This window comes from Salvia miltiorrhiza, chromosome 2 (assembly GCF_028751815.1).
Source record: "Salvia miltiorrhiza cultivar Shanhuang (shh) chromosome 2, IMPLAD_Smil_shh, whole genome shotgun sequence".
In the NCBI taxonomy this organism is placed as follows: domain Eukaryota; kingdom Viridiplantae; phylum Streptophyta; class Magnoliopsida; order Lamiales; family Lamiaceae; genus Salvia; species Salvia miltiorrhiza.
The window spans coordinates 53,728,038-53,753,159 of NC_080388.1; the positions used below are offsets into that span (position 1 = coordinate 53,728,038).

A 25,122-nucleotide genomic window follows, 5' to 3' on the forward strand; every position below is an offset into this window, starting at 1 on the left:
AATATTTTTGGTGTTGTGTAACAATTTTCTTTTTCATCACCCTACCAACCAACAAAACAACGAGTCAAAACAAACATCTTAAGATAGAAAACAAAAATAAATCAAGTAAAATGTCTAAAGTAGTTAAGCACAATGATTCAAAATATCACAAACAATCAAACTAAACTAATCCCCGGCAACGGCGCCAAAAACTTGTTCGCTAATATTTTCACCACGCCGCAAGTATACGGGTAGTTGTAATATATGGAAGCAAGGTCGTATCCCACAAGGATTAGTAGTTCAATCTAGTGATTATCCTAATTCATTATGCTAGAGCTATTTAGACTAAACAAGGAGGTGAGTGGTTTGATTAACTAACAAATTCAAAGACAAAATAAGAACAATCAAACAAAGTGGATTAATTAAGTGATGAAGGTGGTTTAGGGATTAGGCATCGATGGATTAGCAATGGACTTCAAATTAGCTCAATATTAGTCTTGATATTCCTATTTATCTAGAGTGATCTCCCCACTAGTTCTAGCCCCCTCCCGGACGACTAAAACGGTAGATTACGGGTCATAGTTGCCGTCCCCGGTCAACTTCTAACCTATAACTCCCAAAAGCACAAAGGATCGGTAAACTCTCACCCAACTCTCAACCTCCCGGTTTATTGAGTCAATATGTTTCAAGCTCCTAATCTATTGTGATTATCCTCTCCCGATTCAAATCACAAATTAGAAATGCAGAGAAAGTGGCCAACAATCCATACAAGAATTAAAGCTAGGGCTTGAAAAGATAATAACAAGGAAATAATCAAGACATATATTAAGCATAATAATCAATCCATCACATAATCAACTAGCCTAATCCCCAAACCAATGGGGCATTTTATCCAAACATGTTCACAAACAACAAACCAAAATCAAAGAAATACATAAATGAAAGAGAGAGTAAGAAGTGACAAATCCTATTAATGAGCTTTCTTCAATCTTCTCTCCTCTTCAATGCCTTCAATCTTGGTAAAAAGATGTGGTAATGGAGGCTAGGGTTTGGTGTGAATGAATTGGGGAAGATGGAAATGGGTGAGTATGAGGTTGGGGAAGATGAATAATGTGAGGAAAAGGGGAAAAATGGGGGTTAAGGGCTGAAAAACGCGACTGGGGCCCACTTGGGGATGCTCCGCTCTTTTCCCGCGGTCACGGCCCGCGCCCGCGGCCGGCAAACGTGGGGGAGAGTCAGGGGACCCCGCGGTCCCGCCCCGCGGCCGCGGGTGGTGACCGCGGGTGTGTCCTGGAGTCGGGGGCAGCTGACCCGCGGTCCCACCCCGCGGCCGCGGGTGGTGACCGCGGGGTACTGGGCGTTTTGCGCAGCCCGCTCGTTTTGCTCCGTTCTCCCTCGTCCGGACTCGGATTTGGTCGCCGTTTGCGCTCACGGATTCCTCTCGAGACGTACTTCAATATCATATCTTCAAAATCCTCCAATTAATCCTTGATTTTTCCTGAAATTACTCCAAAACTACACCAAGACATCAAATCTTCATAAAACTAAATATTCGGGCACAAACAAGCATTGGCAAACAAAACATGAAAGAAAATGACAACAAATCATGTGGAATTGAGGTACGAAAATCATGTTTGTCATAAGGTTATATATTCAACAAACAAGATAATTCGAAAAGAAATAAATGGTAGCCAAGCAAATATCATCATTGATAATTTGATATCACAAAAGCTATAGTGCAGAATTAGTAGCAAAAAAAAAAAAAAAAAAAACATATCTCACAACATATTCATAGATTCCAAGATTTCAACAAGATTTTTATGCTTTCTGTCTAGATGCATACTAAGATTTCTATCTATTTGGACATGAACCCAACAAAAAACAGAAACTACAACCAAAATTTAGAAAATAGAACCTGCTGCTACTATCGCGCCGAGGAAGGCAGAGCCGTCGCGGCGTCGCTGCTGCTGTCGTGGTGGGCTGGGAAATGGCAGTCGGAGGAGCAAGCTCGATCCAGATGATGCTGATGTCGCGTCGGGCAAGGAAAATGGCTGGGAAATGACAGACCGTGCATGCTGCACTACTGTTGTTGTTAAGCTCTCCGGAACTTCGCCGGAAAGGCCGAGCCGCCGTCGCGTCAAGTGCTGGAGTGCGTGTCACCGGCCAACCGAGAGAGAGAGATGAGAGATTGGGGGTGGGTGGCGCCAGCTGCTGTTGACTGTTGTGAGTTAGGGTTTGTGTAATTCAAATTCACTAGTTGTGTTAGAATGGGCTTAGGAATTGGGCCATCTTTGTGGGCTCTGAAATATATTTAATTTGGGCTTATATATTACTCCATCCGTCCGCCAAAAGTAGACCACTTTTACTATATTGGGCGTCCGCAAAGAGTAGACCACTTTCCTTTTATGGAAATGGTCCCACCACCCACTTTAATCTTTTATCCTTACAAACACTCTTTATTTACAAAAAAACCACCTCAAATTCAATCTCAACCACACATCTCATAAAGTGGTGGGACCCTTTCTCCACTACATCAAAATCATCATCAATTTTATTAAATCCCGTGCCCAACCAAAGTGGTCTACTTTTAGCGGACGGAGGGAGTATATATTATATATATAATTATTTGAGCTCGATTAGGCTCGCGAGCCTAACGAGTCGAGTATCAAGAAACTCGAACTCGGGCTCGGTATATAGTCGAGTAGCTCGAGCTCGAGCTCGACTCGATTAACATCGAGTCGATTTCGAGTAATTTCTGAGTCGATCCCGAGTAGCTCGCGAGCTAGCTCGACTCACTTACACCCCTATTGATAGATTTGCATTAATTTTGTAAATGTTCTTACACTTTTCTTACACAAAGGTACTTGTGTAAGAAAAGTGTACAATTATTAGTTGAAACATGTCCAAAATCTTAGAGAAGTCACTTTCATCAATTAATTTGTGAAATAAATTTAAACAACTTATATAGTAGGTGTGGAATTTATAAAAATAAAGATACGTCTGTGTAGGGACGGAAATTTACCCGCTAGTAATGAATATCTGCAACTACCAGACCCTAATATGTGCGGATTTGAGAAGCAGTTGATATACACGAATATTTTATTGGTTACAATTCACTATTTATTTAGTTCGTGGGTATGGGTTTGGATACTTACTATCCATACCCGCGAAACCCATTTACCTGCGAAATACCCGCGACATACCTACAAAATACCCTTAAATTATGGGCTTTGAATAAACACATTAGATATGGGCTTTGTTGGATTTAAAATTTTAGTTGATGAATTTGGATATTAACTTTGGATTTAAACTTTGTCATTTGTGAATTTGAACATCGATGTAAGATGTGGATTTGAACTATGTTATTTGTGGTGATTTTTTTGTGTTAAATTTTTTATTAATTTATATTTAAATTATGTTTCGCGGGTATCCGGTGGATAGCGGGTGGCGGATATTCGACGGGTAGTAGGTGGTGGGTAGCGGGTTGACGGATACTCGACGGGTAGTGGGTATCCGCGGGTGGCGGGTTTGGATAGCATTTGATATCCATAGATAGTTTTGTGGTTAAATTTTGCTATCCATTTAGTTCGTGGTTATGGATATGGATAGTCACTATCCGTGCCCGTCGTACCCGATTGTCATCCCTACGTCTGTGGGATATTAACACATCAATACAAAGGTGAAAGCATCCAAACATTATTTATTATGGAATAAAAAATAATTCTACAACTAAAAGGATGATTAGCCGCTGAAAATTCGTTAGCAGGCGTCACAAGCCGCCGGTTGAGATACTTGAGCTTCACGGCTCCACGGATCGTGGCAAGACCACTCCCAAAACAAATACGTGTACACCAACAAGTGGGCCACACGAAGGTAGATCGTGTCATCGGGGTCCAAAATCCGATTATGGTGGTTAAAAAATCTATTGCTCAAAGCTGCGACAGAATAATGCTGGCCACCATAAAATCATCTGAATTTTACACTGTTGCTCAGATTGTGGTTTACAGTGGGATCAAAAAACGATGTTTCGAACATCAATCCGATCACGAGAGCGAAATACCTCGGTGAAAAGTAAATCATCCTCTCGTTGATGAAGAACCACATATCCTTATCATCGTCGCCTATCATCATAATATGACGAGAAACAATATGGTGCAATGCCATGTTGCACTTGTGTCCCGGATCCCAACCCAATAGCATACCAAAGCACCCTTGTCTGAATGTGTTCGCCAATGAATCACCCCCAATCACATTTAGTGTATCCACTACTCGAGTCAAATATGAAGTTTTGTAGTACGTACTGATCTGATACTTCACATTCATAGTCTGGGGTCTCCAATCAGGGATAATCTCCTATTTCATAATTAGAAATAAGAACAAGAATAGTTAAAAATCAATACATGCACCATTTAAATATTGGGAAAAGCCACAAAATAGTATTAGCCGTTGACGGCTAATGCCGTAATATGCTTAATTATTGACGACTAATGCTAGTTTCCGGCAGCTTCACCTATTTCCTACCAAATTACGTATATCCCTCATTTTTTGACGTACCCAACACATAATTAATTCGAGTAAAACAAAGACAAACTTAAATAAAATACATAAATACACAATTAATTACCCAACAAAGTAATACATAATCAAAAAAATTCCTAAAACCTAAACAACAGATTAGCCGTTGAAATTTATTTCACTAAGACCACTAGTCGTCAACGGTGGAACACACTAGCTAGTGCGGATAACAAATTAATTATCAGCTACTAGTGTGATTTTTAGGATATTTTCACTATTATAATTCTCAAAATATACTTAATTCATTTTTTAAATTACGAACATGCTCGAATTAAATAGAATAGAACATAATCCGTATAAACATACTCGTACAACATGCTTAAGAATTTTATTTCACACCTGATTTGAAGAAAACATTGTTGGCAGATGTTTCTTCACTAGCCGTCGAAAATCCCACAATTTAGCCTTTCAATTCAAAAAGAAAACCCACAAGCCGTTGATACTTCCTTTAAGAATTCCTTCAAGCCATGAATTTTTCATAATCTTTCATTTAAGATGCATACACTATCCAAGACGAATCACACAAAAAAAGTAAAATTTGTGTTTTGTATAAAGAACAAAAATACTATAAATTAAATCTTTTCCAAAAAATACATACGCAGATATTACATAAAATTTAGTTGTAGATAATTTGTTAAATGTCGATATTTTACTAAGTCATCTTTATTTTATAAAAAAATTGTTATTTTTTTATTTTTATATTGTATGTGATTTAATCATCAATTAGTTAGACAAAAGTGTTGAAAAAGTACGTATATATATCTCTTTTGTATAATAATTTTGAGAATAATTTAATAATCCTTCTGTTCCAATTCAATAGGTTATATTTCTTTATTTGAACGTCCTAATTCAATAGGTCACTTAACAAAATAGAAAATTAATACATAATAAATATCATCATATAACTCATTATTTACATCAAATGTCATTGTACTTCACACATAATTATATTTTTTTATTTCTCTCTTATTTTTTAAATACATATATTCTCAGCAAAAATTATTTTCTCTCTCCCATTTTATTATAAATTATTCGTTTTTTAACATTTGTATATAAATTTTGTTTTCACTTATATATTTTGCTCTTTTGGGTGTAGGTTTTCTTTTTATTTCGTTTTAATAAAATTTCTATTTCAGCCCGTATATAAGTCTTGTAGCCTACGGAATTAAAACATATCTAATTTCTCGTATTCGTCCCAATTCCAAATCCGATTAATCAACCCGTTTTATTGGAGTTTGGTGAAGGTAGGTGCTAGCGAAAACCCGATTCATTAATTGTCATTCCTGATACAAATAGGAGAGAAAAATGACACGAAATCATATTTTTTAAATATCTTGCCTATTTTATTTTATTCAGTTTCAACAACAACATCCATCTTTTGTACATATGTAGTAGATGAATGGTCACGTGTTACCTACTAGCCTCCTCACCTACCAAAACAATGAGAAAGAGAATAGTAGAATCTCTCCAAACACATTTGGGAACATCTCCGACTTACAAAAATCAAAAGTCAAATCTACTAAATAAAATTTTATTCAAATTAACGTGCTAAATCTCGTAACTTGTGTAATTGTACTTTTTCTAATTACATTTATAAATAATTAAGTATAATTTCTTCAGACATTTGGCTAGTCTTTTGATATATAGTGATATTGATATTTTTCGTGGATCATAAATAAAATGAATAAATCAGTATATAGTGTTCAATAAGTCAGTATATACTGATGAATAACGTATTAAAAAAATTGATAAAATTTTTGCTTCCTCTAGAATTCGAACTTAGTAAAAAAATTCGTCTTCTATGTAAATATCAGTCATATCCCATGAAATCAACGTCCACAAATCAATCTAAAAATCTCACCACATATGAATGATCTCATTGGAAACCTTTGCTATATATGGATAAAAGTTTCGTTCAAAATGTTAAATATATTGATAATTGAGAATACGTAAAAAAATACGTGAGAAATCAATATTTTTTTACAAATAAATCAATTTAACGCATGAATAGACATTCTTTTATGGATTCTCAAATTTTAGAAGGGCAAGATTTTTACCATATTAATTGGATACGACTATTTGTGAGTTATGTTGATTTGTTCATATATTTTATTAATTTATTTGTTATTTTTATTTCTCATGAAAAATAAAGATTTCACTGAAATCGCACCATATATATATATATATATATATATATATATATATATATATATATATATATAGGGTTGAGTTCAACAGAGAATTATCTTTTTATTCATCATGAACAAATCTATATATTTTACGAACAGATCAACATAACTAATGAACAGACGTATTTAGTAAAAATATAGAAAAACTCGCCACCAACAGGATTCGAACTCGGGGCAAATTGTTGTTCATGCGGTACATTGATCTGTTCATTAAAATTATACATCTGTTCGTTTTTATTTTACGAATTCTCTATTCTCCACAATATTTAGCTTCTCTGTTGAACCCTTCTCTCTCTCTCTCTCTCTATATATATATATATATATATATATATATATATATATATATATATGATAGAGTTCTATGGAGACCATCAAAAATTCGAAGAACGAAGACCAAATCCTGTGCGTCGATCTTGGTATATCCAAGGGTGATGATTCATCTGGTGAAGATTTGATATTTTCGTTAATTGTCATAGATATAAGCAATCAAATCTTTTATTTATGGAATATTAATTCGATGAAGAGCCTGGTACGTGAATAATGCATCCACAGAACCTAGTGTTCGTAGAACATACTAATGTTCGTTGATATGTTTGTAAAAAACTAAATGAACATACTAATTTTCGTTGATATGTTCGTAAAAAATAAATTAACATACTAATGTTCGTCGATATTTTCGTAAAAAAATAAATTAACATACTAATGTTCGTCGATATTTTCGTAGGAAAACAAATGAATATAATAATGTTCACATATTATGTTCATTGACGGATCAGGTCCCAGAACAGGAAGTTTCGGAATTTTCGGGATTTATTTAACGTGATCCCAGATTTCAGTGGATTTAATCAACCAATATTTAATTACATGAAAAATCAAATAAGGAAATTATATGAACCGTTAGATTAAGCAAGATCGAAGCACAAGATTTAGTCTGTGTTCTCTATGTAGGGGAGTGGTCTCCATAGAAGCTAATCCTATATATATATATATATATATAGGAATGGGATCATATAGATCTCAATGCTTATAATAGATCCCTAGATCCAAATCTTGACCACACATTTATGACATGTGGCGCATCAAGATGGTGACACGTGGCAAGGATTCCAAGGCAAAATCTGGAGGGGTAAAATTGGAATGTAATTTTCGGATTTAATAATTAAAAAAATATATATTTTTTTTAGATTTTCTCAAAATAGATATATTTTAGATGCATATAGTTTCACACAAAGATGCATAAAGTTTTCACATGAAATGCATAACTTTGAACAGAAAAATGCATTTAATTTTTCCAATTTTGGTATTTTCACCACCCCACCCCATACCACCCCCCAATCCAGCCCACACCACCCCCCAACCCTCCCCATTACCACCCCCCAAAAATAGGCATGTTTCACATGCATATAAAATCAAACAAACATGCATAAAGTTTTCACATAAAAATGCATTAAATTATACAAAAAATGCATTTCATTTTAATAAATTTGGTAGTTTCGCCACCCCACCCCACCCCTGCCCCTGCCCCCCCCACCCCACCCACCCCCCCACCCCCACCCCCCCCCCCCAAAAAAAATTTTTTTTTTTTTTCAAAAACTGATTTTCTGATTGCTGGCCGACCCCCACCCCCACCCCCCCACCAACCCACCCCCCCCCCCAAAAAAAATTTTTTTTTATTTTTTTCAAAACTGATTTTCAAAAAAAAAAAATTTTTTTGGGGGGGGGGGGGGTGGGGGTGGGTGGGTGGGGGGGTCAGTGGTCAGAAAATCAGTTTTTGAGAAAATAAAAAATAAAAAAAAAAAAATTTTTTGGGGGGGTGGGGGGGGTGGGTGGGTGGGTGGGGGGTAGGGGTGGGTCAGTGGTCAGAAAATCAGTTTTAAAAAAAAATAAAAAAAAAAATTTTTTTTTTGGCGGGGTGGGGGGGTGGGTGGGGTGGGGTTCTGGGGTGGGGTGGGGTTCAGGGGTGTGGGGGGTGGGGTTGGGGTGGGGTGAAATCTTATGCATTTTTATATGAAACTTTATGCATTTTTATATGAAAGTTCATGCATTCTCGTATGAAACTTTATGCATCTAAAATATACCTATTTTGAGAAAATCTAATTTTTTTTTTTAATTTCGAAAATTACATTCCAATTTTACCCCTGCCAGATTTTGCCTTGAAATGCTTTGCCACGTGTCACCATCTTGATGCGCCACATGTCATAAATGTGTGGTCTAGATTTGGATCTACGGATCTATTATAAGCATAGGGATCCACCGGAACCCAACCCTATATATATATATATATATATATAGAGAGAGAGAGAGAGAGAGAGAGAAAGGTTAAACAGAGAATGCTAAATATTTAGAGAATAGAGAATTCGTGAAACAAAAACGAACAGATTTATAAATTTGATGAACATATCAATGTACCGTATGAACAACAATTTGCCCCAGGTTCGAATCCTACTGGTGGTGAGTTTTTTTTTTTTTTTTTTACCAAATACGTCCGTTAGTTATATTGATCTGTTCATAAAATATATAGATTTGTTCAAAATAAAATACTATATAATAATTCTCTATTTAACTTGACCCGATATATATATATATATATATATATATATATATATATATATATATGTGTGTGTGTGTGTGTGTGTAACCATCACTAATAAGTTATAATAAAAAGAGTAATAATAACATTAACCCATTAATAAATTAATCATTATATATGTGATTTTTAAAGTTGCCTGAAAATATAAATTTTGAGATCCCTTCTGAGAGACAAGAAGAAAAAACTACCTTCATAATTTGTTGGATGTAGAATTTTATATAAGATTATTTAATGTGTCAAAATTCATCAATTAAATCTATATAATCTATAAAAGAGGAGTTTTTTCCCACCAACTTTTCCCTCCATTTTTCTCTCTCTTATTTCACTAATTTTTTTTTTCACTATTTTCTCTCCATTTTTTTTTCTAAGCATCATCAAATTTAATTCATGAAAAAATACTTAACATACTGCATCTTAAATTTAAGTTCGTGAAAAAAATCATTAATATGGTATAAAAAATCATCAAAAATGAATTTAAAATGAATAAATTATGAAAAAATTAAATTAAAAATATTTTATTTTTATATTTTCATTAACATTTTACAAATTTTTATTTATATTTGTGTGTGTAAATATTGATTTATTTATTATGACGCTTAATACTCTATAATAATAATAATAATAATAATGATGATGATGATGAGAATAATAACGTGTAATGTCAATTTTCATTATCAAATTATTTAATACTCTCTTCGTCCACCAATTCAAGACCTAAGAGGCAAAACACGGCTTTTAAGAAAAAATATACTTTTATTAGTTGGATGAAGAAAGGGACTCACAAAATGTATTGTTTATTGGTTGAGTGGAGAAAGGGACCGACAAAGTATATTGTTTATTAGTTGAGTGGAGAAAAAGTGTATTGTTTATTGGGACCCACCAATTAAAATATGAATAAAAACTTACTAAAAATATATAGGCCTTGAGTTGGTAGACGGACCAAAAAGGAAAGTAGGTCTTGAATTAGTGGACGGAGGGAGTAATTATAATTATCAATATACTTTATACAAAGTTGAAAATATATGTTTCAAATTCAAGATTTTATTGAGTAATTGATGTGGATTATTTTATTATTAAAATATATTTTTCATTTACTTACATTATAATTTTATTTAATATTTTATTATTATTATTTAAATATATCATTTAATTTTGATGTTCATCGTGCATCGCGCGAATGGACGTTCTAGTTAAAATAATAATCCAGTCACTAGTAAGCACCATCAAATTTATAAATATCTCATTCGTTCACAAAAAATAGTCAATTTTTATTATTTTGGGTCGTCCACAAAAATTAATCTATTTCTATTTTTAGAAACTTTTAATCACATGGTGAGCCTCAATCTTCACTCACAATACAATTAATTATCACTATTAAAACTACTCTCTCTGTCCCATCTCATTTGCCTAGTTATTTTCGGCACAATTATTAACGCGAATAAGATTGTCATGTAAAATGGTACTATAAAGTAGGTGTGCTCATATTTTTTGTAGTGAAAATTTATTACTTAAGAAAGAAATCGGCCAAGTCATGTAGGAGGGCCTAAGAGGAAATTAGGCCAGTTGGCCAAGTAAAATGGGACAGATGAAGTACTTTTTACATAAGACTTCTTTTTCATTCATAATATATAAATTATTTTTAGTAAAACTCGTGTTATTATCTTTTAAAATTATTTTTAATGCAGGAAGGGAGTATGTACTTATAGTTAAGACATAAATTTAGATCCAAATATTTATCCAACTCTTTCACAGCCTTACACAAATTTTTATTTTATACCTATTCACGAATATTAAGTCAACCGCAGGCTTATAAATTCCCTCCATATGTTTCATGTGTGGTTGTTTGTCACACACACACATAATAGTATATAATATAACAAATAATAATTTCCTATACGCTTAAAAAAAACAATACTCCTATAACAGTACCAAGAAAGATGGAAACTAAAATAGGAGTAACATAGAAACCTTTTCTCAAAAAAATAGTAAAAATAACATAGAAACCGACAAGTGTAGAGAGAGAGAGGATGACCGGGGGTGACATATCGGAGCTCGAAGCGCCGCTGCTAGACGACGTCGTCAGGGGCTCCGTTGATTTCAATGGGCAGCCCGCCGTGAGGTCAAAATCTGGCAGCTGGAAATCCGCCTCTTTCATGATCGGTATATTTATATTATAAATCGGATTGAACTAATCAGTAATCTACTGCGTTTTTATGGATTTTGAATCTCATTTCTCATTTTGGTTGTAGGTGTTGAAGTGGCGGAGAGATTCGCATATTATGGAATAAGTGCGAATTTGATAAGCTATTTGACGGGGCCGCTGGGCCAGTCCACGGCGGCGGCGGCGGCGAACGTCAATGCGTGGAGCGGCACGGCGTCGCTGCTGCCGCTCGTCGGCGGTTTCATCGCCGACTCGTATTTGGGCAGATATCGTACCGTTATCATTGCTTCTGTTATCTATGTCTTGGTAACGTGCCTACTAACTCCGTTAATTTTGCACACGAGATCGTCTATTCTAATTATTGAATTCTAATGCTATACTTATTTTTTTTTAAATGTGTATTACGCTCGAAATTTAAACTATTTACCTTTTTAACAAAATTATATCTTGAACTAGTGTGTGTTAGAATTAAACATATCACAAAATTGTGTGCGTGTATTGTAGGATCTTAATGCTCAAGATCTGAGGTTTTGAGTTCGAGTCCTCCGTCACCGATCTTTCAAATTTCTTTATTTACTTATTTAATTTATAAAAAAAAAAAAACATATCACAAAATTAAGTTGGAAAGCCAAGGAGGGTTGCCAAATGGGAGCACGAAATAAATTACTTTCTACTATTCAATATATATGTCATTATAGTCTTGTACACACAAATTAAGGAAATTTCCTTTTATCTAAGGGTATCCCTACAAAACTAGAATGCCATTTATTTTGAAATTTCGAAATAACATTTATTTTTAATAGGAGGGACCATATTAAAAATGAGGTGCTCCCTCCGTCTCATCCATCTGAGAATGACACAGATTTTAATAAAGTGGTTAGGTGTATTGTGAGTGGAATAAAGGTCTTTTACGTGAGTGTTAAAATAATAAAAGTGAAGTAAGAATCTCACTATTATTACTAAAAATAGAAATAGATATAAAATGTGGGATATCTGAAAAAGAAAAATTGGATACTAAAAGCTGTAGGGAGTACTATGTTGTTTAGATCCACGAAATGGGAAATGTGGGTGAGTCACATTAGCTTTCCAGTGGCGGAAATTGACTTTTGGGTTATTTTTTTGTTAGTTTTGTGATACTTTGTGTATTTAATTGTAATCACTAATGGCAAAAACTTGTATACATTCAAATATACGGTGCGTTAACACTAATTAAATCTAATTAGGATTTCTAATAATCACATTTAGGATTTAATTAAGATTTGGGTCCTGTGCATTCGGATAATACCTGCATGTGCCTCATTGTCAATAATTGGGAATATTTTTTAATTAAAGATAAATCAAGATTTCAAACTGTTTAGACTTTAGAGATGAGCTTATATTTAGTGTGGTCGCATCAACAAATGCAGCCAGATTATCTTGTCTTGTGAAATAAAAAATAAATCAAGATTAACGCCAATCATCTATAAAATGTATGAAGTATTTATTGCTAATGATGCTAACATTTAACCTTTTAATTTTGTAATGTGGATTATTAGGGACTTGGCTTCTTAACTATATCAGCTGCTCTTAGTGAATCCTACAATTCTCTATGTGAAAGCACAACAAGCAACTCTGCTTGCTCGCCTCCTTTGCTTGAAGTCATCTTCTTCTTCTTCTCCTTGTACCTAGTGGCACTCGCGCAGGGCGGCCATAAGCCGTGTGTGCAAGCCTTCGGAGCTGACCAGTTTGATGAGGAGGACAAGAAGGAGCGCTTAGCCAAGAGCTCCTTCTTCAACTGGTGGTACTTCTCAACGGCCGCTGGTGTCTTCGTAGCTCAGCTAGTTCTGAGCTACGTTCAAGAGAATATGAGCTGGGAGCTCGGGTTTGGGATCCCGGGTGCTTTCATGTGTCTGGCATTGGTTCTGTTCTTGATTGGATCCATGACCTATCGTTTTGGGAGTAGTCACGATGGAAGGAGTCCGTTTGTGAGGATCGGGTTGGTTTTCGTGAGAGCAGCGCGGAGCTGGTACTCTTCGTCCACGGAGACATCTTCTGCTGCTAAAGAGAAAGATGGCAAGCGCCATTTTCTCGATAGAGCGCTTGTTGTAGGGCCGGAGATGGATGGGGGGGCGTGCACCATCCACGATGTGGAGGATGCCAAGGTGATCCTCAGGCTCGTGCCGATCTGGTGCACGTGCCTGGCCTACGCTGTCGTGTTTTCCCAAGCCGCCACTCTGTTCACCAAACAGGGCGCGACCATGGACCGTGCCATCACGCCTACTCTCGAGATACCGGCTGCTTCTATGCAGTCGATCATCCACATATGTGTGGTCATCTCCGTCCCGATCTATGACCGCGTCCTGGTTCCCTTGGCCAGGGCCGTGACCGGGAAACCTGCGGGGATAACAATGCTGCAGAGGATCGGGACGGGGATGCTCTTCTCTATTATGCTCATGGTCACCGCGGCGTTCGTTGAGGCAGAGCGCCTCGCAACGGCCCGGGAGCATGGGCTAGTGGATGAGCCGGACGCCACGGTGCCCATGAGCGCGTGGTGGCTGGCCCCGCAGTACGTGCTGTTTGGTATTGCTGATGTGTTCACCGTGATCGGCCTCCAGGAGTATTTCTACGATCAGGTGCCGGCGGACCTCAAGAGCGTCGGCCTCGCCCTGTATCTTAGTGTGTTCGGAGTCGGGAGCTTCTTGAGCAGCTTCTTGATAACGGTGATCGATGGGGCGACGGCGAGCGACGGCGGGGACAGCTGGTTCTCAAGCAACTTGAATAGAGGGCATCTTGACTACTTCTATTGGCTGCTGGCGGGGATTAGTGCACTTACAATGTTGGCGTATTTGTACTTTGCGAAATCCTATGTTTATAAGAGGAAAGACTAAAGTCACGAATGCTAGATCTGATGAAATATATTTATCAAGATTTTGTGTTTGGAGCATTCCACGGGATTGGCGCTTGTATTTCGGCCAGTTAAGCTCCTCAATCGGGATTTCTAGATGCTATCTTAACCAAATATACGAGTGTAGCATTTAATATACATGCTATATATTCGTATATCTTACTCTGAAGTCTGAAATTATCATTTTTATTTGACACCTGCAGTTATACTTATTTGAAATTCTTTGTTATTATATCAATTGACCTTTTTGTATCTTTTGTTATTCGAAAATTAAAAGATAAGTAGTTTGTGATTTTTTTTTTTTTTTTTTTTTTTGACTTGAGAAAGGAGGACAGTGAGGTTAGATTGAAGTCAAACACCGTTTGAATGTTTCATTGAGGATTTTGTGAATTCTTTTAGCAATTAACCCAAATATTAAACTTGATTTGTTCAATATTTTAGTGGACCAGGATAATTTTGTAGTGTTGCTTTTAGATAAGTCAATTTTTCTAACGTTTTTACATTTTTTATTAATTTTTACTTCTCGAAATTAAATTAAAACATCTTGAGATAAGAGATGTTTCATTATCACATTGTTTTTAGGACTTGACTTGATATTAAATTAGTGCATCTCCCTACTCGATTTTAAAAGGCAAAATGTAAATTTTCAAGTTCTCAAATTTTGAAGGAGTGATCCCTACTCAATTTTATTATAGTTGAGACTGACATGATAATTAAAACTGACATGGTAAGATTTATTTTGACATGAAAAGTTAATCAGTAGTTCACACACAACAGATACACACTCTTGTCACATATAGAAATAATTACAGAATTAGCCCAATGGCCTGAAGCTTAAGGCCAATTGTTTGATCAATTCGCTCTTCCATTTCCGAAGTCAAATAATTCTTCCAATCTCCAACTTCCCCTTTCCTAAAATAAGAAGTATTTGGCACATTCAACAAAACTGATCCATTCTTGTTCACCTCCAAATTCCTTAGCCTCTCCAAACTACACCTCCACAAAACCTCATCAACTTGCTCCTCCTCTCCGAATGGCCTCCCTAAGAAGTCCGCGATCCTCGACACCTGTCCCTTGGGGTCGGACTTCATCTCCTCGTACTTGACGAACAAGATTTTGTGGGGCCTTTTCCGACTCTCGAGCCAATACTCTGCCACGTGGTTGGAGAATGGCCCATATTGATGCAGGCCCGAGCAGAAACAGTCGACCGCTTTCTCTAATGGAAACGGTTCCCGATCGGGCCTTAGAAATGAGTTGAAGAAGTGCCACATGGAGATGAGGGTGTCCTTGGGGTTCCGTGCCATGTACACGACCTTGCAGCCCGACTCCTTGATCGAGTCGGGCAACACGGCGTGCGGCAAGTGCGTGTGGAGGAGACGGGGACCCGACGCGTCGTAGATGTCCACGTGAAGGGGCTTGGTCGAATAAAGAGTGCTCTCAATTGTCGGGACGTGGAAGTGCGGATTCTCCATGGCTAACATATCGTGTTTTGGGTCATCACGGTTTTTTAAGATGCAGAGAGAGAGTGACTTAAGCCACGTGGTGCCCGTTTTCATGGTTGATGCGAGGATTACGTCATCATCCCGGGCGTGGAAGCTCGACCGGAATGTGAAGGCGGGCTTCAACAGGCCTGGCCCGAACCAAAAGCCTTCCCATTGGGTGATGTCCATTGCATCCCAAAACCGCGCTTTTGGTACCTCCATCTCCACCTCATTATCTTCGGTGGTAGACACCATTTTAGTTGGAGATTCAACAGATTTCTGCATTTTAACTGTGAATAGCTGCTTTGAGCCTTTAAAAAGGTTTTAAGCCTTTGCATGCATATATAGCATTTTCAAGAACGCCAACCTTTCTTTTGAATACTTCACGAACTAGTACTACAACATATATTTAAATTGCCCAATTGTTAGTAGTATTAAATTTCTAATAATTTCACATTTTCAAAAGTTTCTAACAAGTTAGTATTTGATTGGTTCATTGGTCCCCCACCACGGCCATCTCAATATTTATAAAATTATTATTTTGCTAAATGATGATAATATGCAGTTAAAACCAACCATGTCACGTCTAGTCAATTTTAAATAATTGTCAATCATTTCATAAATTAAAATTGATCTTAAGAGATTTAATTTACAAAAGGTTACATCGCTCATTAAAGTAAGTATTAAAATATGAATATATATCAATGTCATAGTGTTGTCATCGGAGATATATGCCAATTTTCGAAACGTATAAACTGTGAAAGAATAATGAAACAATTTCGTGTACAAATAAAAAATAAATGCACCTGTTGCTAGTGGATCCTTAGCCAAAATGTTAGGGACCTTAAATGAGTATTTGGCATCAGCAACATGGTGAATAATGAAATAATAGTAAATATATTTCCAAATGAATAAGAAACTTGCAGGATTTTTTTCGGAAGAACTGTGAAATGGGTTGGATCGAAGAAAAAACATCAGGCCCAAAAATATGCAGCCCAACCTAACCTGGCCCAAATTCAACTCAATTTCTAGTGTCGGACCAATTACGACAGCTCTATTATCAGTGCAAGAATAACCAACTTTAATATTAATAAATATATCAAGCGGCACTTGCAAGAAAATTGACAATTGATTTTACTTCACACCTTAAATGTTACTCCAAGTGAAGTTATGATCGGCAAAAAAAAAATATGATGGCCTACTTGTGTTGTCACATAAGATGGATATGATCTCATCATTGAGAGGACTACACCTATTTTCAAGAAAACACAATTAGAAATCAAAGCATTAAATGGTGATGATTATTAATATTCTCCTTCAAAGAAATAATTTGAGATGCACTGAGCTTGGAAGCTGTGGCCGCACTCCGCCAGTTCCCGGTAGTTGTCGCCGCCGCAAATATCCCAAGGCACACGGCGCAGATCGGCGGAGTCTGGCTGTAGTATTTTTTTACTGATATTGATGTACCTATAAATTTTAAGGATTATAATTTAATCATTTAATATGGTATGAATAATTAGGTTTATTTATTTTACTATAAGATATAATTCATTAATATTTAGAATCTTTAAAATTATGACAAAGTTACCTGTATTTATATTAATTTCGTTACTTTTAGTCTTTTATGTGATCCAAATTTTCGTGCGTGGCTTTGCCTAATTCATTGATATGTCTTTTATTTAGATCAAACGTAGGACTGATATGTCTTCTTTGGGCTCGAAATTCTAAATATATTAGCCCAAACCAAATTTGATTTTCTTACGAGTGATTCCATTCATAGTCTACATTATTTATTAGAGCAGTTAATCATTCTCAACTCTTAGATTCATAAAAATTTATAATATATGTATCATTTTGATTGATGAATATACTACATGGGTTGAAATTTTGAAGGAGATGAATTTATTTTTTTCATTTTTTTCGAGTGTAAATAATTACACAATAAATACAGTAACTTTACACGTTAGTACAGTATTCTGAGTTTTCATTTAAACTAGTACGCGCTCCCGTGCGATGCACGTGCCACGATATATTTATTTTTTTTAAAAAATTTAAATTATAAAAAAATGTTAAAATGTCATTATTTATGATTAAATTAATTGGTATAAAAAAATTATGTTAATTTATAGTATATAATAGTATTTGATTTAAAATAATGTATAATAAAAATATTATCAACTTACTTAGTATAATATTAAATTTAATGAGTATTGTATTATAATGACTAAATACGAATAACAATAATTTAATTTATAGATTTTAAAACAAATAATTTAAGTCAATCTCATTTTGAACAAATAATACTAAATCATCAATATAACAAAATTAATAGTTATAATTTAATATAACAATTTTGGGCTCTTAAAAATTCAAATTGTATTATTATTAAAAGTTCATATTTAAAACAGTCAAAAACTAATTAAAAAAATTAAGAAAAATACGAATAATACAAAAGGAAAAATACAACAACAATTTGATACTTTGAATGATCATAACTTATTCATTTTAAATTTATTATTTATAGTTTTAAATCAAACTAAAGATTTTTCTCGTTATCTTTAATTTAACATTCATATTAAATATTTTTTCATAAATTGAAATTAATAAATTTTTGAAAATAATTAAAATAGAAAAGAGAAAAAAGAAGAAAGAAAATTAGGAGAGAAAAAAATGAGAGGAAAGAGAAAATTTGGAGGAAAAAAACTCTTCTTTTATTAGTTGGCCTAAAATGAAAATAACAATTATAAAATTTCCTATTGTATTTAAAGAAACAAAAAACAAATAAACAAATAACGTCCTAGTGCTAGACAATATTTAATTGATAGTCTAATAACTTTAGTTTCCCAAATGAAGATGCAATTTTAGTTTATTGTTATAGTATAACAAATAACCGCAACAAACTCAACACAAACATATTTAACGGAAATTCTGCTAATTTCAATTGATTGAGATAAATTTTAAAATTTGGCGGCAATATTTTACCGTTAGAAACTCCTATTTCATATATATATATAGATTGCGATTCTCACAATAATCAACCAAAATTGAGAACTTCAAATTAATATCTATAAAACTAAAAACTCATTATATCCATTGATTATTTAAATTTTACGCTTACATTTGGCATTCATAATATGATAATATATTATAACTGATCTCTACCTTAATAAATGGAATTTATAGAAGTTTTAATCATGGTAACTCATAATTAAATAATCATTCACGAAAATCATGATTATTCATGATTAATTGATATTTATTCACGATCAATTGATATCTAGTCAAAGCAGGATACCAAAATTAATCCATTTTTGGTGATATTTTGACTGAAAAAATTATAATCAGTTTCATGTGAATTCAATTATGGACTTGCTGCTAACTAGTGTAGTTGTGGATACAAAACTTTTATTTGCACAGTGGACACAAAACTTTTATTTGCCCAAAAGTAAACGACGGCTTCGTCCGAATATATCGTCCGAATATAACAAACTTTTATTTGTTTGGATATTTTGAACCATTAAGTTCTACTTTTATTGTTGAAACAAAGCATATTTAAATTTATTTTTTTAATTATTTAATGTGGGTATCTTACATCCCAACTTTTATTGTTGAAACAAAGCATATTGAATTTATTTTTTTAATTACTCGAGCATTATCGCTTAATGGTATTCCTCATATTTATAAGAGTTAACGATCAGAGTACAAATCTCAATCCATCATCTCCAGATCCCAATTTAAAAGAACAAGTTCACTTTTTTTTATTTGGTATATATACTTTATTTACAAATATTTTAGGTTTTTTTTTTTTTTTTTGATAAGGAAAGTAAATATTATAGAACGAAAAGGCACCAGTAGTACCAAGAAGATTACAAAATCATCGGTGATTCATCGTTCGACATCCACCTATGAATCCCAACTCCATAATTAACAAAACCAAAAATTCTACCCCAACTCCACACTCTAGCTTTGATTTCTCCAAACAAGTTTGCACTCTCCCATCTTTTGTTCTCAAATCTACTCTCATTACGCATTTTCCAAATAAGCCAAGTAGTACAACACCAAAGTGCCATCAAGAGCTTCTTATTTCTTTTCCGGCCACTCAAACTAGTAAAGAACTGAAAGTGCGAGGACACGTCATATGGCTGCGTCATGCTAACTCCGAGCCATTGAAAGATTGCTTCCCATACCTTTGAGGTCTTTGGACAGTGGATCAACAAGTGGTTCGTGGATTCCTGCCGATGAAAACAGGCGTTACATCCCACCTCGACTTCACACAACATCACATTTCTTCTCAAGAGATTGTCACACGTCGGAATTCTGTTCTTCAAAATTCTCCATGCGGTAAGCTTGACTTTGTTTGGAATAGGGATCTTCCACACCTTCGTACTCATATCAGTTTCCTCCACCGCCTCCGTAGTCTCGTTTGCTTGATCTTTAATAGCTTCATAAGCGGACTTGGTTGTAAAGCCTCTCCCGATGTCGCCACTCCATGTCCATCCGTCCTTGTTACCTGCACACAGATTAGTACCAGAAACAAGGCTAAGCAACTCCGAAACTCCTTCCCTCTCTCTCTCAAATAGCTCTCTTCTCCACCTTAAATCCCAACACCATCCAGTATCAGTCCATTCCCCAACTTCACAGATTGCAGCTTCTTTATTATCACTCAACTGAAAAAGTCTAGGAAAAAGAAACTTCAACGGCTTTTGTCCAACCCACCACTGACTCCAGAATTTAAAGGTCTTCCCATCCCCCACCTTTGGCTTCAAATTTTTAACAAACCAAAAATTGCTCACCCCTCCCGCCGCAGAAACGATCTTCGGCCACCACCCATCTCTAAATCTACCTTTTCCCGTGTTTTCCAGACCTGTCTCTCCCCACTCAACCTCACCATAAATGGACCTAACAATTTTAGCCCAAAGCATGTCCCTTCCAGTAAGGTACCGCCACAACCATTTAACGACAAGTGCCTGATTAAACCACTCAATATTTTTAAGCCCCAAGCCTCCTTCATCTTTTGAAGCACAAAGCACCTTCCATTTCACCCAAGCAATCGCACTTTTACTATAACCCCCTCCCCACAGAAAATTACCAAGTAAAGCATTTAGAGAACTCACAATTGATTTTGGTAAACAGGTAAAAGAGAGCTGGTAAATCGGTATAGATTGAAGCACAGCCTTCACCAAGGTCACTCGGCCCGCGAGAGAGAACTTCCCATTTTTCCACGAATCGATTTTCTTTCTCACCTTCTCAACCAAGTACTTCCAATCAGCAACCTTTTTGCCCTTGCTACCCACTTTAATACCGAGGTAATTGAAAGGTAAGGAGCCTACATCACAACCCAAAACAGCCGCCATCCTCTCGATCTTATCCTCCTCGACCCCAACTCCGAAGAGACAACATTTTTTGAAATTCACGGCAAGCCCTGACAGTAGCTGGAACACTCTGAGAATCCTTTTAACTGCCACTGCATTTCTTTCATCATCCTCCATCAAGAAGACCGTGTCATCGGCGTATTGGAGGTGCGGAATTGAAATGTAATCATTTCCTACCTTTACCGGCTTAATCAGCTCCTTCTCAACAGCTCTCGTGATCAAAGAGTGGAGCCCCTCCGCTGCAATAAGAAAGAGAAATGGGGACAGCGGATCCCCCTGCCGTAATCCTCTTTCTAAACACACCTCACCAGATGGAGATCCATTCACCAAAATATTCGTCGTCGCCGAGGAGATACAACCTCGGATCCATTTCCTCCATAATGGTTCAAAATCCATTCTTTCAAGCATTAAATCCAAGAAATCCCACTCGACGGAGTCATATGCTTTCGCGAAATCCACCTTGAAGATAATCCTCCTTTTTCTCTTCTTAGTAGCCTCCGCGATTACTTCATTTAGAACCACGACCCCATCAAGGATGTAACGGCCGCCAATGAAGGCACTCTGATTATCCGAAATAACTGAATCCATGACCTGTTTCATCCTATTCGCCAAAACCTTCGCAATGACTTTGTAGAGGCTACAAATAAGTGAAATAGGCCTAAACTCCTCAAGTGAGCAAGCTCCTTCTTTTTTAGGAATGAGAACGATGAATGAAGAGTTACATCCCCGAGGTATTTTGCCATTGGAGTGAAATTCAGTCATCACCTTTAAAAAATCTTTTTTGATAATCTCCCATGACGCTTTCCAGAACTTGAGGTTAAAGCCATCCGGTCCCGGGCTCTTGTCACCGTCACAACTCCAAATGGCCTCTTTAATTTCTGATTCTGAAAAAGTTTTGATCAGCTCCGCATTATTCGCTGCAGAAACTTTCCGAGCAGTGAAATCTCCCGGTATCATAGGTAGGACGCGCGGCATCTTCTTGAAGTGATTCTCGAAGAACGTTTTGACGTTCTCCTTAATGGTCTTTGGATCCTCGATCCAGCAGCCCCCAACATCAAGCCCTGCAATTTCATTCTTCTTTCTTCTCCCAACAATTGCTTTGTGATAAAAACTAGTATTCAGATCCCCCTCCTTGACCCATTTGACTTTCGCCTTTTGTTGGAGAAGACTACATTTTTCTTTGGATTTAAGGAAAATCTTTGCTCGTAATTCATTTCTCCTGATTGTCTCACTCTCCTCAAGACCAAAGGTGTCATCAAAAATGTCCAGCTCCTGAAGTTCATCCTTAAGATCTGTCAATCCGTGCTCAATGTTGCCATAAATCCTCAGATTCCACTCTTTCAACGCAGTCTTCACCAATTTCAATTTCTCTTTGAACACAAAGCAGCTCCATCCTTCAATCTTAGCTTCATCCCAAGATTTCCTTACCAACGCGCAAAAATCTGGGTGGGAGAGCCAAGAATTGAGGAACCTAAAAGGTTTGGGTCCCCAGTTCTTGGTTTTTGTAGTCAGGAAGATCGGACAATGATCCGACACTGATCTCTGAAGCCCCCTTCCGACTGTGTCCGGCCATTCCTGCATCCATTTCTCGTTGACCAAAAATCTGTCTAGTTTGCTCTTACATCCTCCACCAGGTTGATACCACGTAAACTTTCTCCCCTGTGTTCTGATTTCCAGCAGATTACTTTGCCGAATAAAAGCGTCAAAAGACCTTGCATCTGCTTGATTAAAGACAGCACCTTTCCCCACCCTTTCTCCCGGATCACGCACTGCGTTGAAGTCGCCAAGAAAACACAGGCAAGAGTCTTTGTTTTGAAGAGCAATGAGCTGTAATGTATCCCACAAAGATTCCTTTTCGGTGGTTCCCATGGGCGCATACACATTAACAAAACAACAATGCAGGCCTCCTTGTAGCCAAATCCCATTAACAATAACAGCCCCCGTCACGTTCCATTTACTAGTTGCCACAAACTTATCCTTGTTCCAGACCGATAGTATTCCACCCGATCTGCCTTCTGACTCCCTCACAGCCCAATCAAAATTACTCCTCCCCCACCACTTATCACACATTGAGGAACAGAAAATTTCCATTTTGGTTTCCTGAACAAAACAAAAATCTAAAGCATTTTTCCTAACCAATTCTCCAATATCACTCTGTTTAATGGAACTCCCCAAGCCTCTAATGTTGTAAGATAAAATATTCATTAAAAACCTGTTTCAATATCACCCACGACCTTCGGATGTCCTGCCTTTGCTCTTTGCTCCTTCAATTGCTCGATCATGACCGCGTCTTGGTGATTGCTCGACAAACCCAACTTCTTGGCAAAGAGCCATGTTCTTGTATCTTCATCTCTCTCCGAATTCTCCCAATCCGCCTCAGTAGATCGCGAGCCGCTTCCATTCTTGCCCATCTCACCCTCTGATTCAATATCAGCAATGAAATTACCCCAAACTTGATGCTGATTTTCGGTGGCTTTTGATTTCTGAGTTTTCTTCCTCGAACCTCCTCCTCGTCTGTTCGTCGTTCCTTTCTTAGAAACAACCCCCGCAGTGAGAGAATCTGGTACCCTCGAGGTATCGCACTCCTCCCCCTCAAGTTCATTTTGAAATTCCTTCTCTTTCTCGTTTCTACTCCCTTCATTGATCTCTCTACATCTAGCCTCTGGCTCATTTGAAGGCGATTTATCAGTCCCTTCGGAGGAAACCCGCTGGACTTGGCTTCCTTTATCTGTGTCAGAGTAATGTGAGAACGGGCCATTAGTTTCCACATCCTTCCCCTCGAGTTCCGAGACGCCGTTTTTTTGAGTAACCGAATCGTTTCCTTCACCGTCCTCTGTTTCCGACTCGACGATGAAAGCCTTCGCCGGAGACTGTGAGATATCTTGTAGCGAACATTCTGAGTCAGCATCTTCGTCCAAAGACCACACCTCCTCCTCCGGGGAAACGAAATTATAGGGCATTTCTTCCACCCGGATTTGGAACGAAGCACCGTCAATTTTACATTTCAGTATGTTTCCGATGGAGTTGAACCCAGTAGACATCTGTATAAAAGCCACGTCCAGCCTCTCTTTCGTTCTTGTTTTTTCTTCAATTTTCAGAAGCAACCCGAACCTCGCGCTTGCCGTACTGAAGAAACGGGAATTCCAAACATGTAGCGGGACTCCGGTCCATTTAGTCCAGACAACTCTTTGATAGTTGATATCAACAGATTTCCAAGGCCTCCACCACTGCAACCAGAAGTCTCTCCATTCGTTAAGCTTATTGAGATTTTCCTCAGTCGTCTGCTCGTTGCTGCTTTGGATTAGGACCATGTTGCCACCGAGGGAGTTCAGCTTAAAACAACCTGCGCATTCACTATTTATTTCCTCTCGAACTTCCTCCCATAGAAACTCAGATTTAATATAACCTGTACAAGCTCCATTAAGCCAAACCAAGTCTTCTTCCGTCGTCTGGAACTGTAATGTTTCATCATCAAGTTCTTTATCATCTTTAGCACCTGTAAGAACTTCCTTAAAGGAGACACCTGCTTGCCTATTATACACCTTCATGGTGCATGGCTGTATCTGTTCCAACTTCTTTTCTCTGACGCTATTCTGCTCATTCCTTCTCTTCTCATCAACCCTTTCGAATTTATGTTTATAATCCCTTTGGAATTTAGGCTTATAAACTCTAACCTTATAACTGCCAATCCAAAGTTTGTTCAGGTCCACCAGTAAAGTCTCAGACCTCTCCACCTTTTCAAATCGAACAAAGCCGAACGGTCTTCCCCAAAGATCTCTCTTCCTTGGGCAATATACATCCACCGTCTTCGCAACCGTCTCGAACTTACGTCTGAGAAAATCAAGGCTGCAATCCTCTGGGATGTTGTTAAAGAAAAAGGTTGTAGTGTCA

The 25,122-nt window shown here is 36.7% G+C and overlaps 3 protein-coding genes across 3 annotated transcripts; 1 reads left to right on the forward strand and 2 right to left on the reverse strand.

The window, feature by feature from the left end:
* Positions 1-11,154: 11,154 nt before the first annotated feature.
* Positions 11,155-14,616, forward strand: LOC131010226 (protein NRT1/ PTR FAMILY 5.10-like). Its single transcript, XM_057937649.1, has 3 exons — positions 11,155-11,493; positions 11,583-11,800; positions 13,030-14,616. Exons 1-3 carry the CDS (start codon positions 11,361-11,363, stop codon positions 14,359-14,361), a joined length of 1,683 nt encoding a protein of 560 aa, XP_057793632.1. The 5' UTR covers positions 11,155-11,360; the 3' UTR covers positions 14,362-14,616.
* A 472-nt stretch (positions 14,617-15,088) lies between these two features.
* On the reverse strand, positions 15,089-16,728 carry LOC131010230 (cytosolic sulfotransferase 12-like). Its single transcript, XM_057937656.1, has one exon. The coding sequence runs from the start codon at positions 16,142-16,144 to the stop codon at positions 15,185-15,187; it is 960 nt and encodes a 319-aa protein (XP_057793639.1). The 5' UTR covers positions 16,145-16,728; the 3' UTR covers positions 15,089-15,184.
* A 377-nt stretch (positions 16,729-17,105) lies between these two features.
* On the reverse strand, positions 17,106-23,301 carry LOC131009741 (uncharacterized). The gene is made up of 4 exons (XM_057937149.1): positions 22,755-23,301; positions 22,404-22,523; positions 21,691-22,292; positions 17,106-17,111 (listed from the first exon to the last, which is right to left on the reverse strand). The coding sequence occupies exons 1-4, from the start codon at positions 23,299-23,301 to the stop codon at positions 17,106-17,108; spliced, it is 1,275 nt and encodes a 424-aa protein (XP_057793132.1).
* Positions 23,302-25,122: the final 1,821 nt, after the last annotated feature.

Coding starts and splice junctions, on each gene's coding strand:
- LOC131010226 (XM_057937649.1), top strand. CDS start 11,361: ATGACCGGGGGTGACATATCGGAGCTCGAAGCGCCGCTGCTAGACGAC. Junction 11,494..11,582: donor ATCCGCCTCTTTCATGATCG/GTATATTTATAT, acceptor TTTTGGTTGTAG/GTGTTGAAGTGGCGGAGAGA. Junction 11,801..13,029: donor CTTCTGTTATCTATGTCTTG/GTAACGTGCCTA, acceptor GTGGATTATTAG/GGACTTGGCTTCTTAACTAT.
- LOC131010230 (XM_057937656.1), bottom strand. CDS start 16,144: ATGCAGAAATCTGTTGAATCTCCAACTAAAATGGTGTCTACCACCGAA.
- LOC131009741 (XM_057937149.1), bottom strand. CDS start 23,301: ATGTGTGATAAGTGGTGGGGGAGGAGTAATTTTGATTGGGCTGTGAGG. Junction 22,524..22,754: donor GAGATCAGTGTCGGATCATT/GTCCGATCTTCC, acceptor ACGGATTGACAG/ATCTTAAGGATGAACTTCAG. Junction 22,293..22,403: donor CCTTAAATCCAAAGAAAAAT/GTAGTCTTCTCC, acceptor ATGAAATTGCAG/GGCTTGATGTTGGGGGCTGC.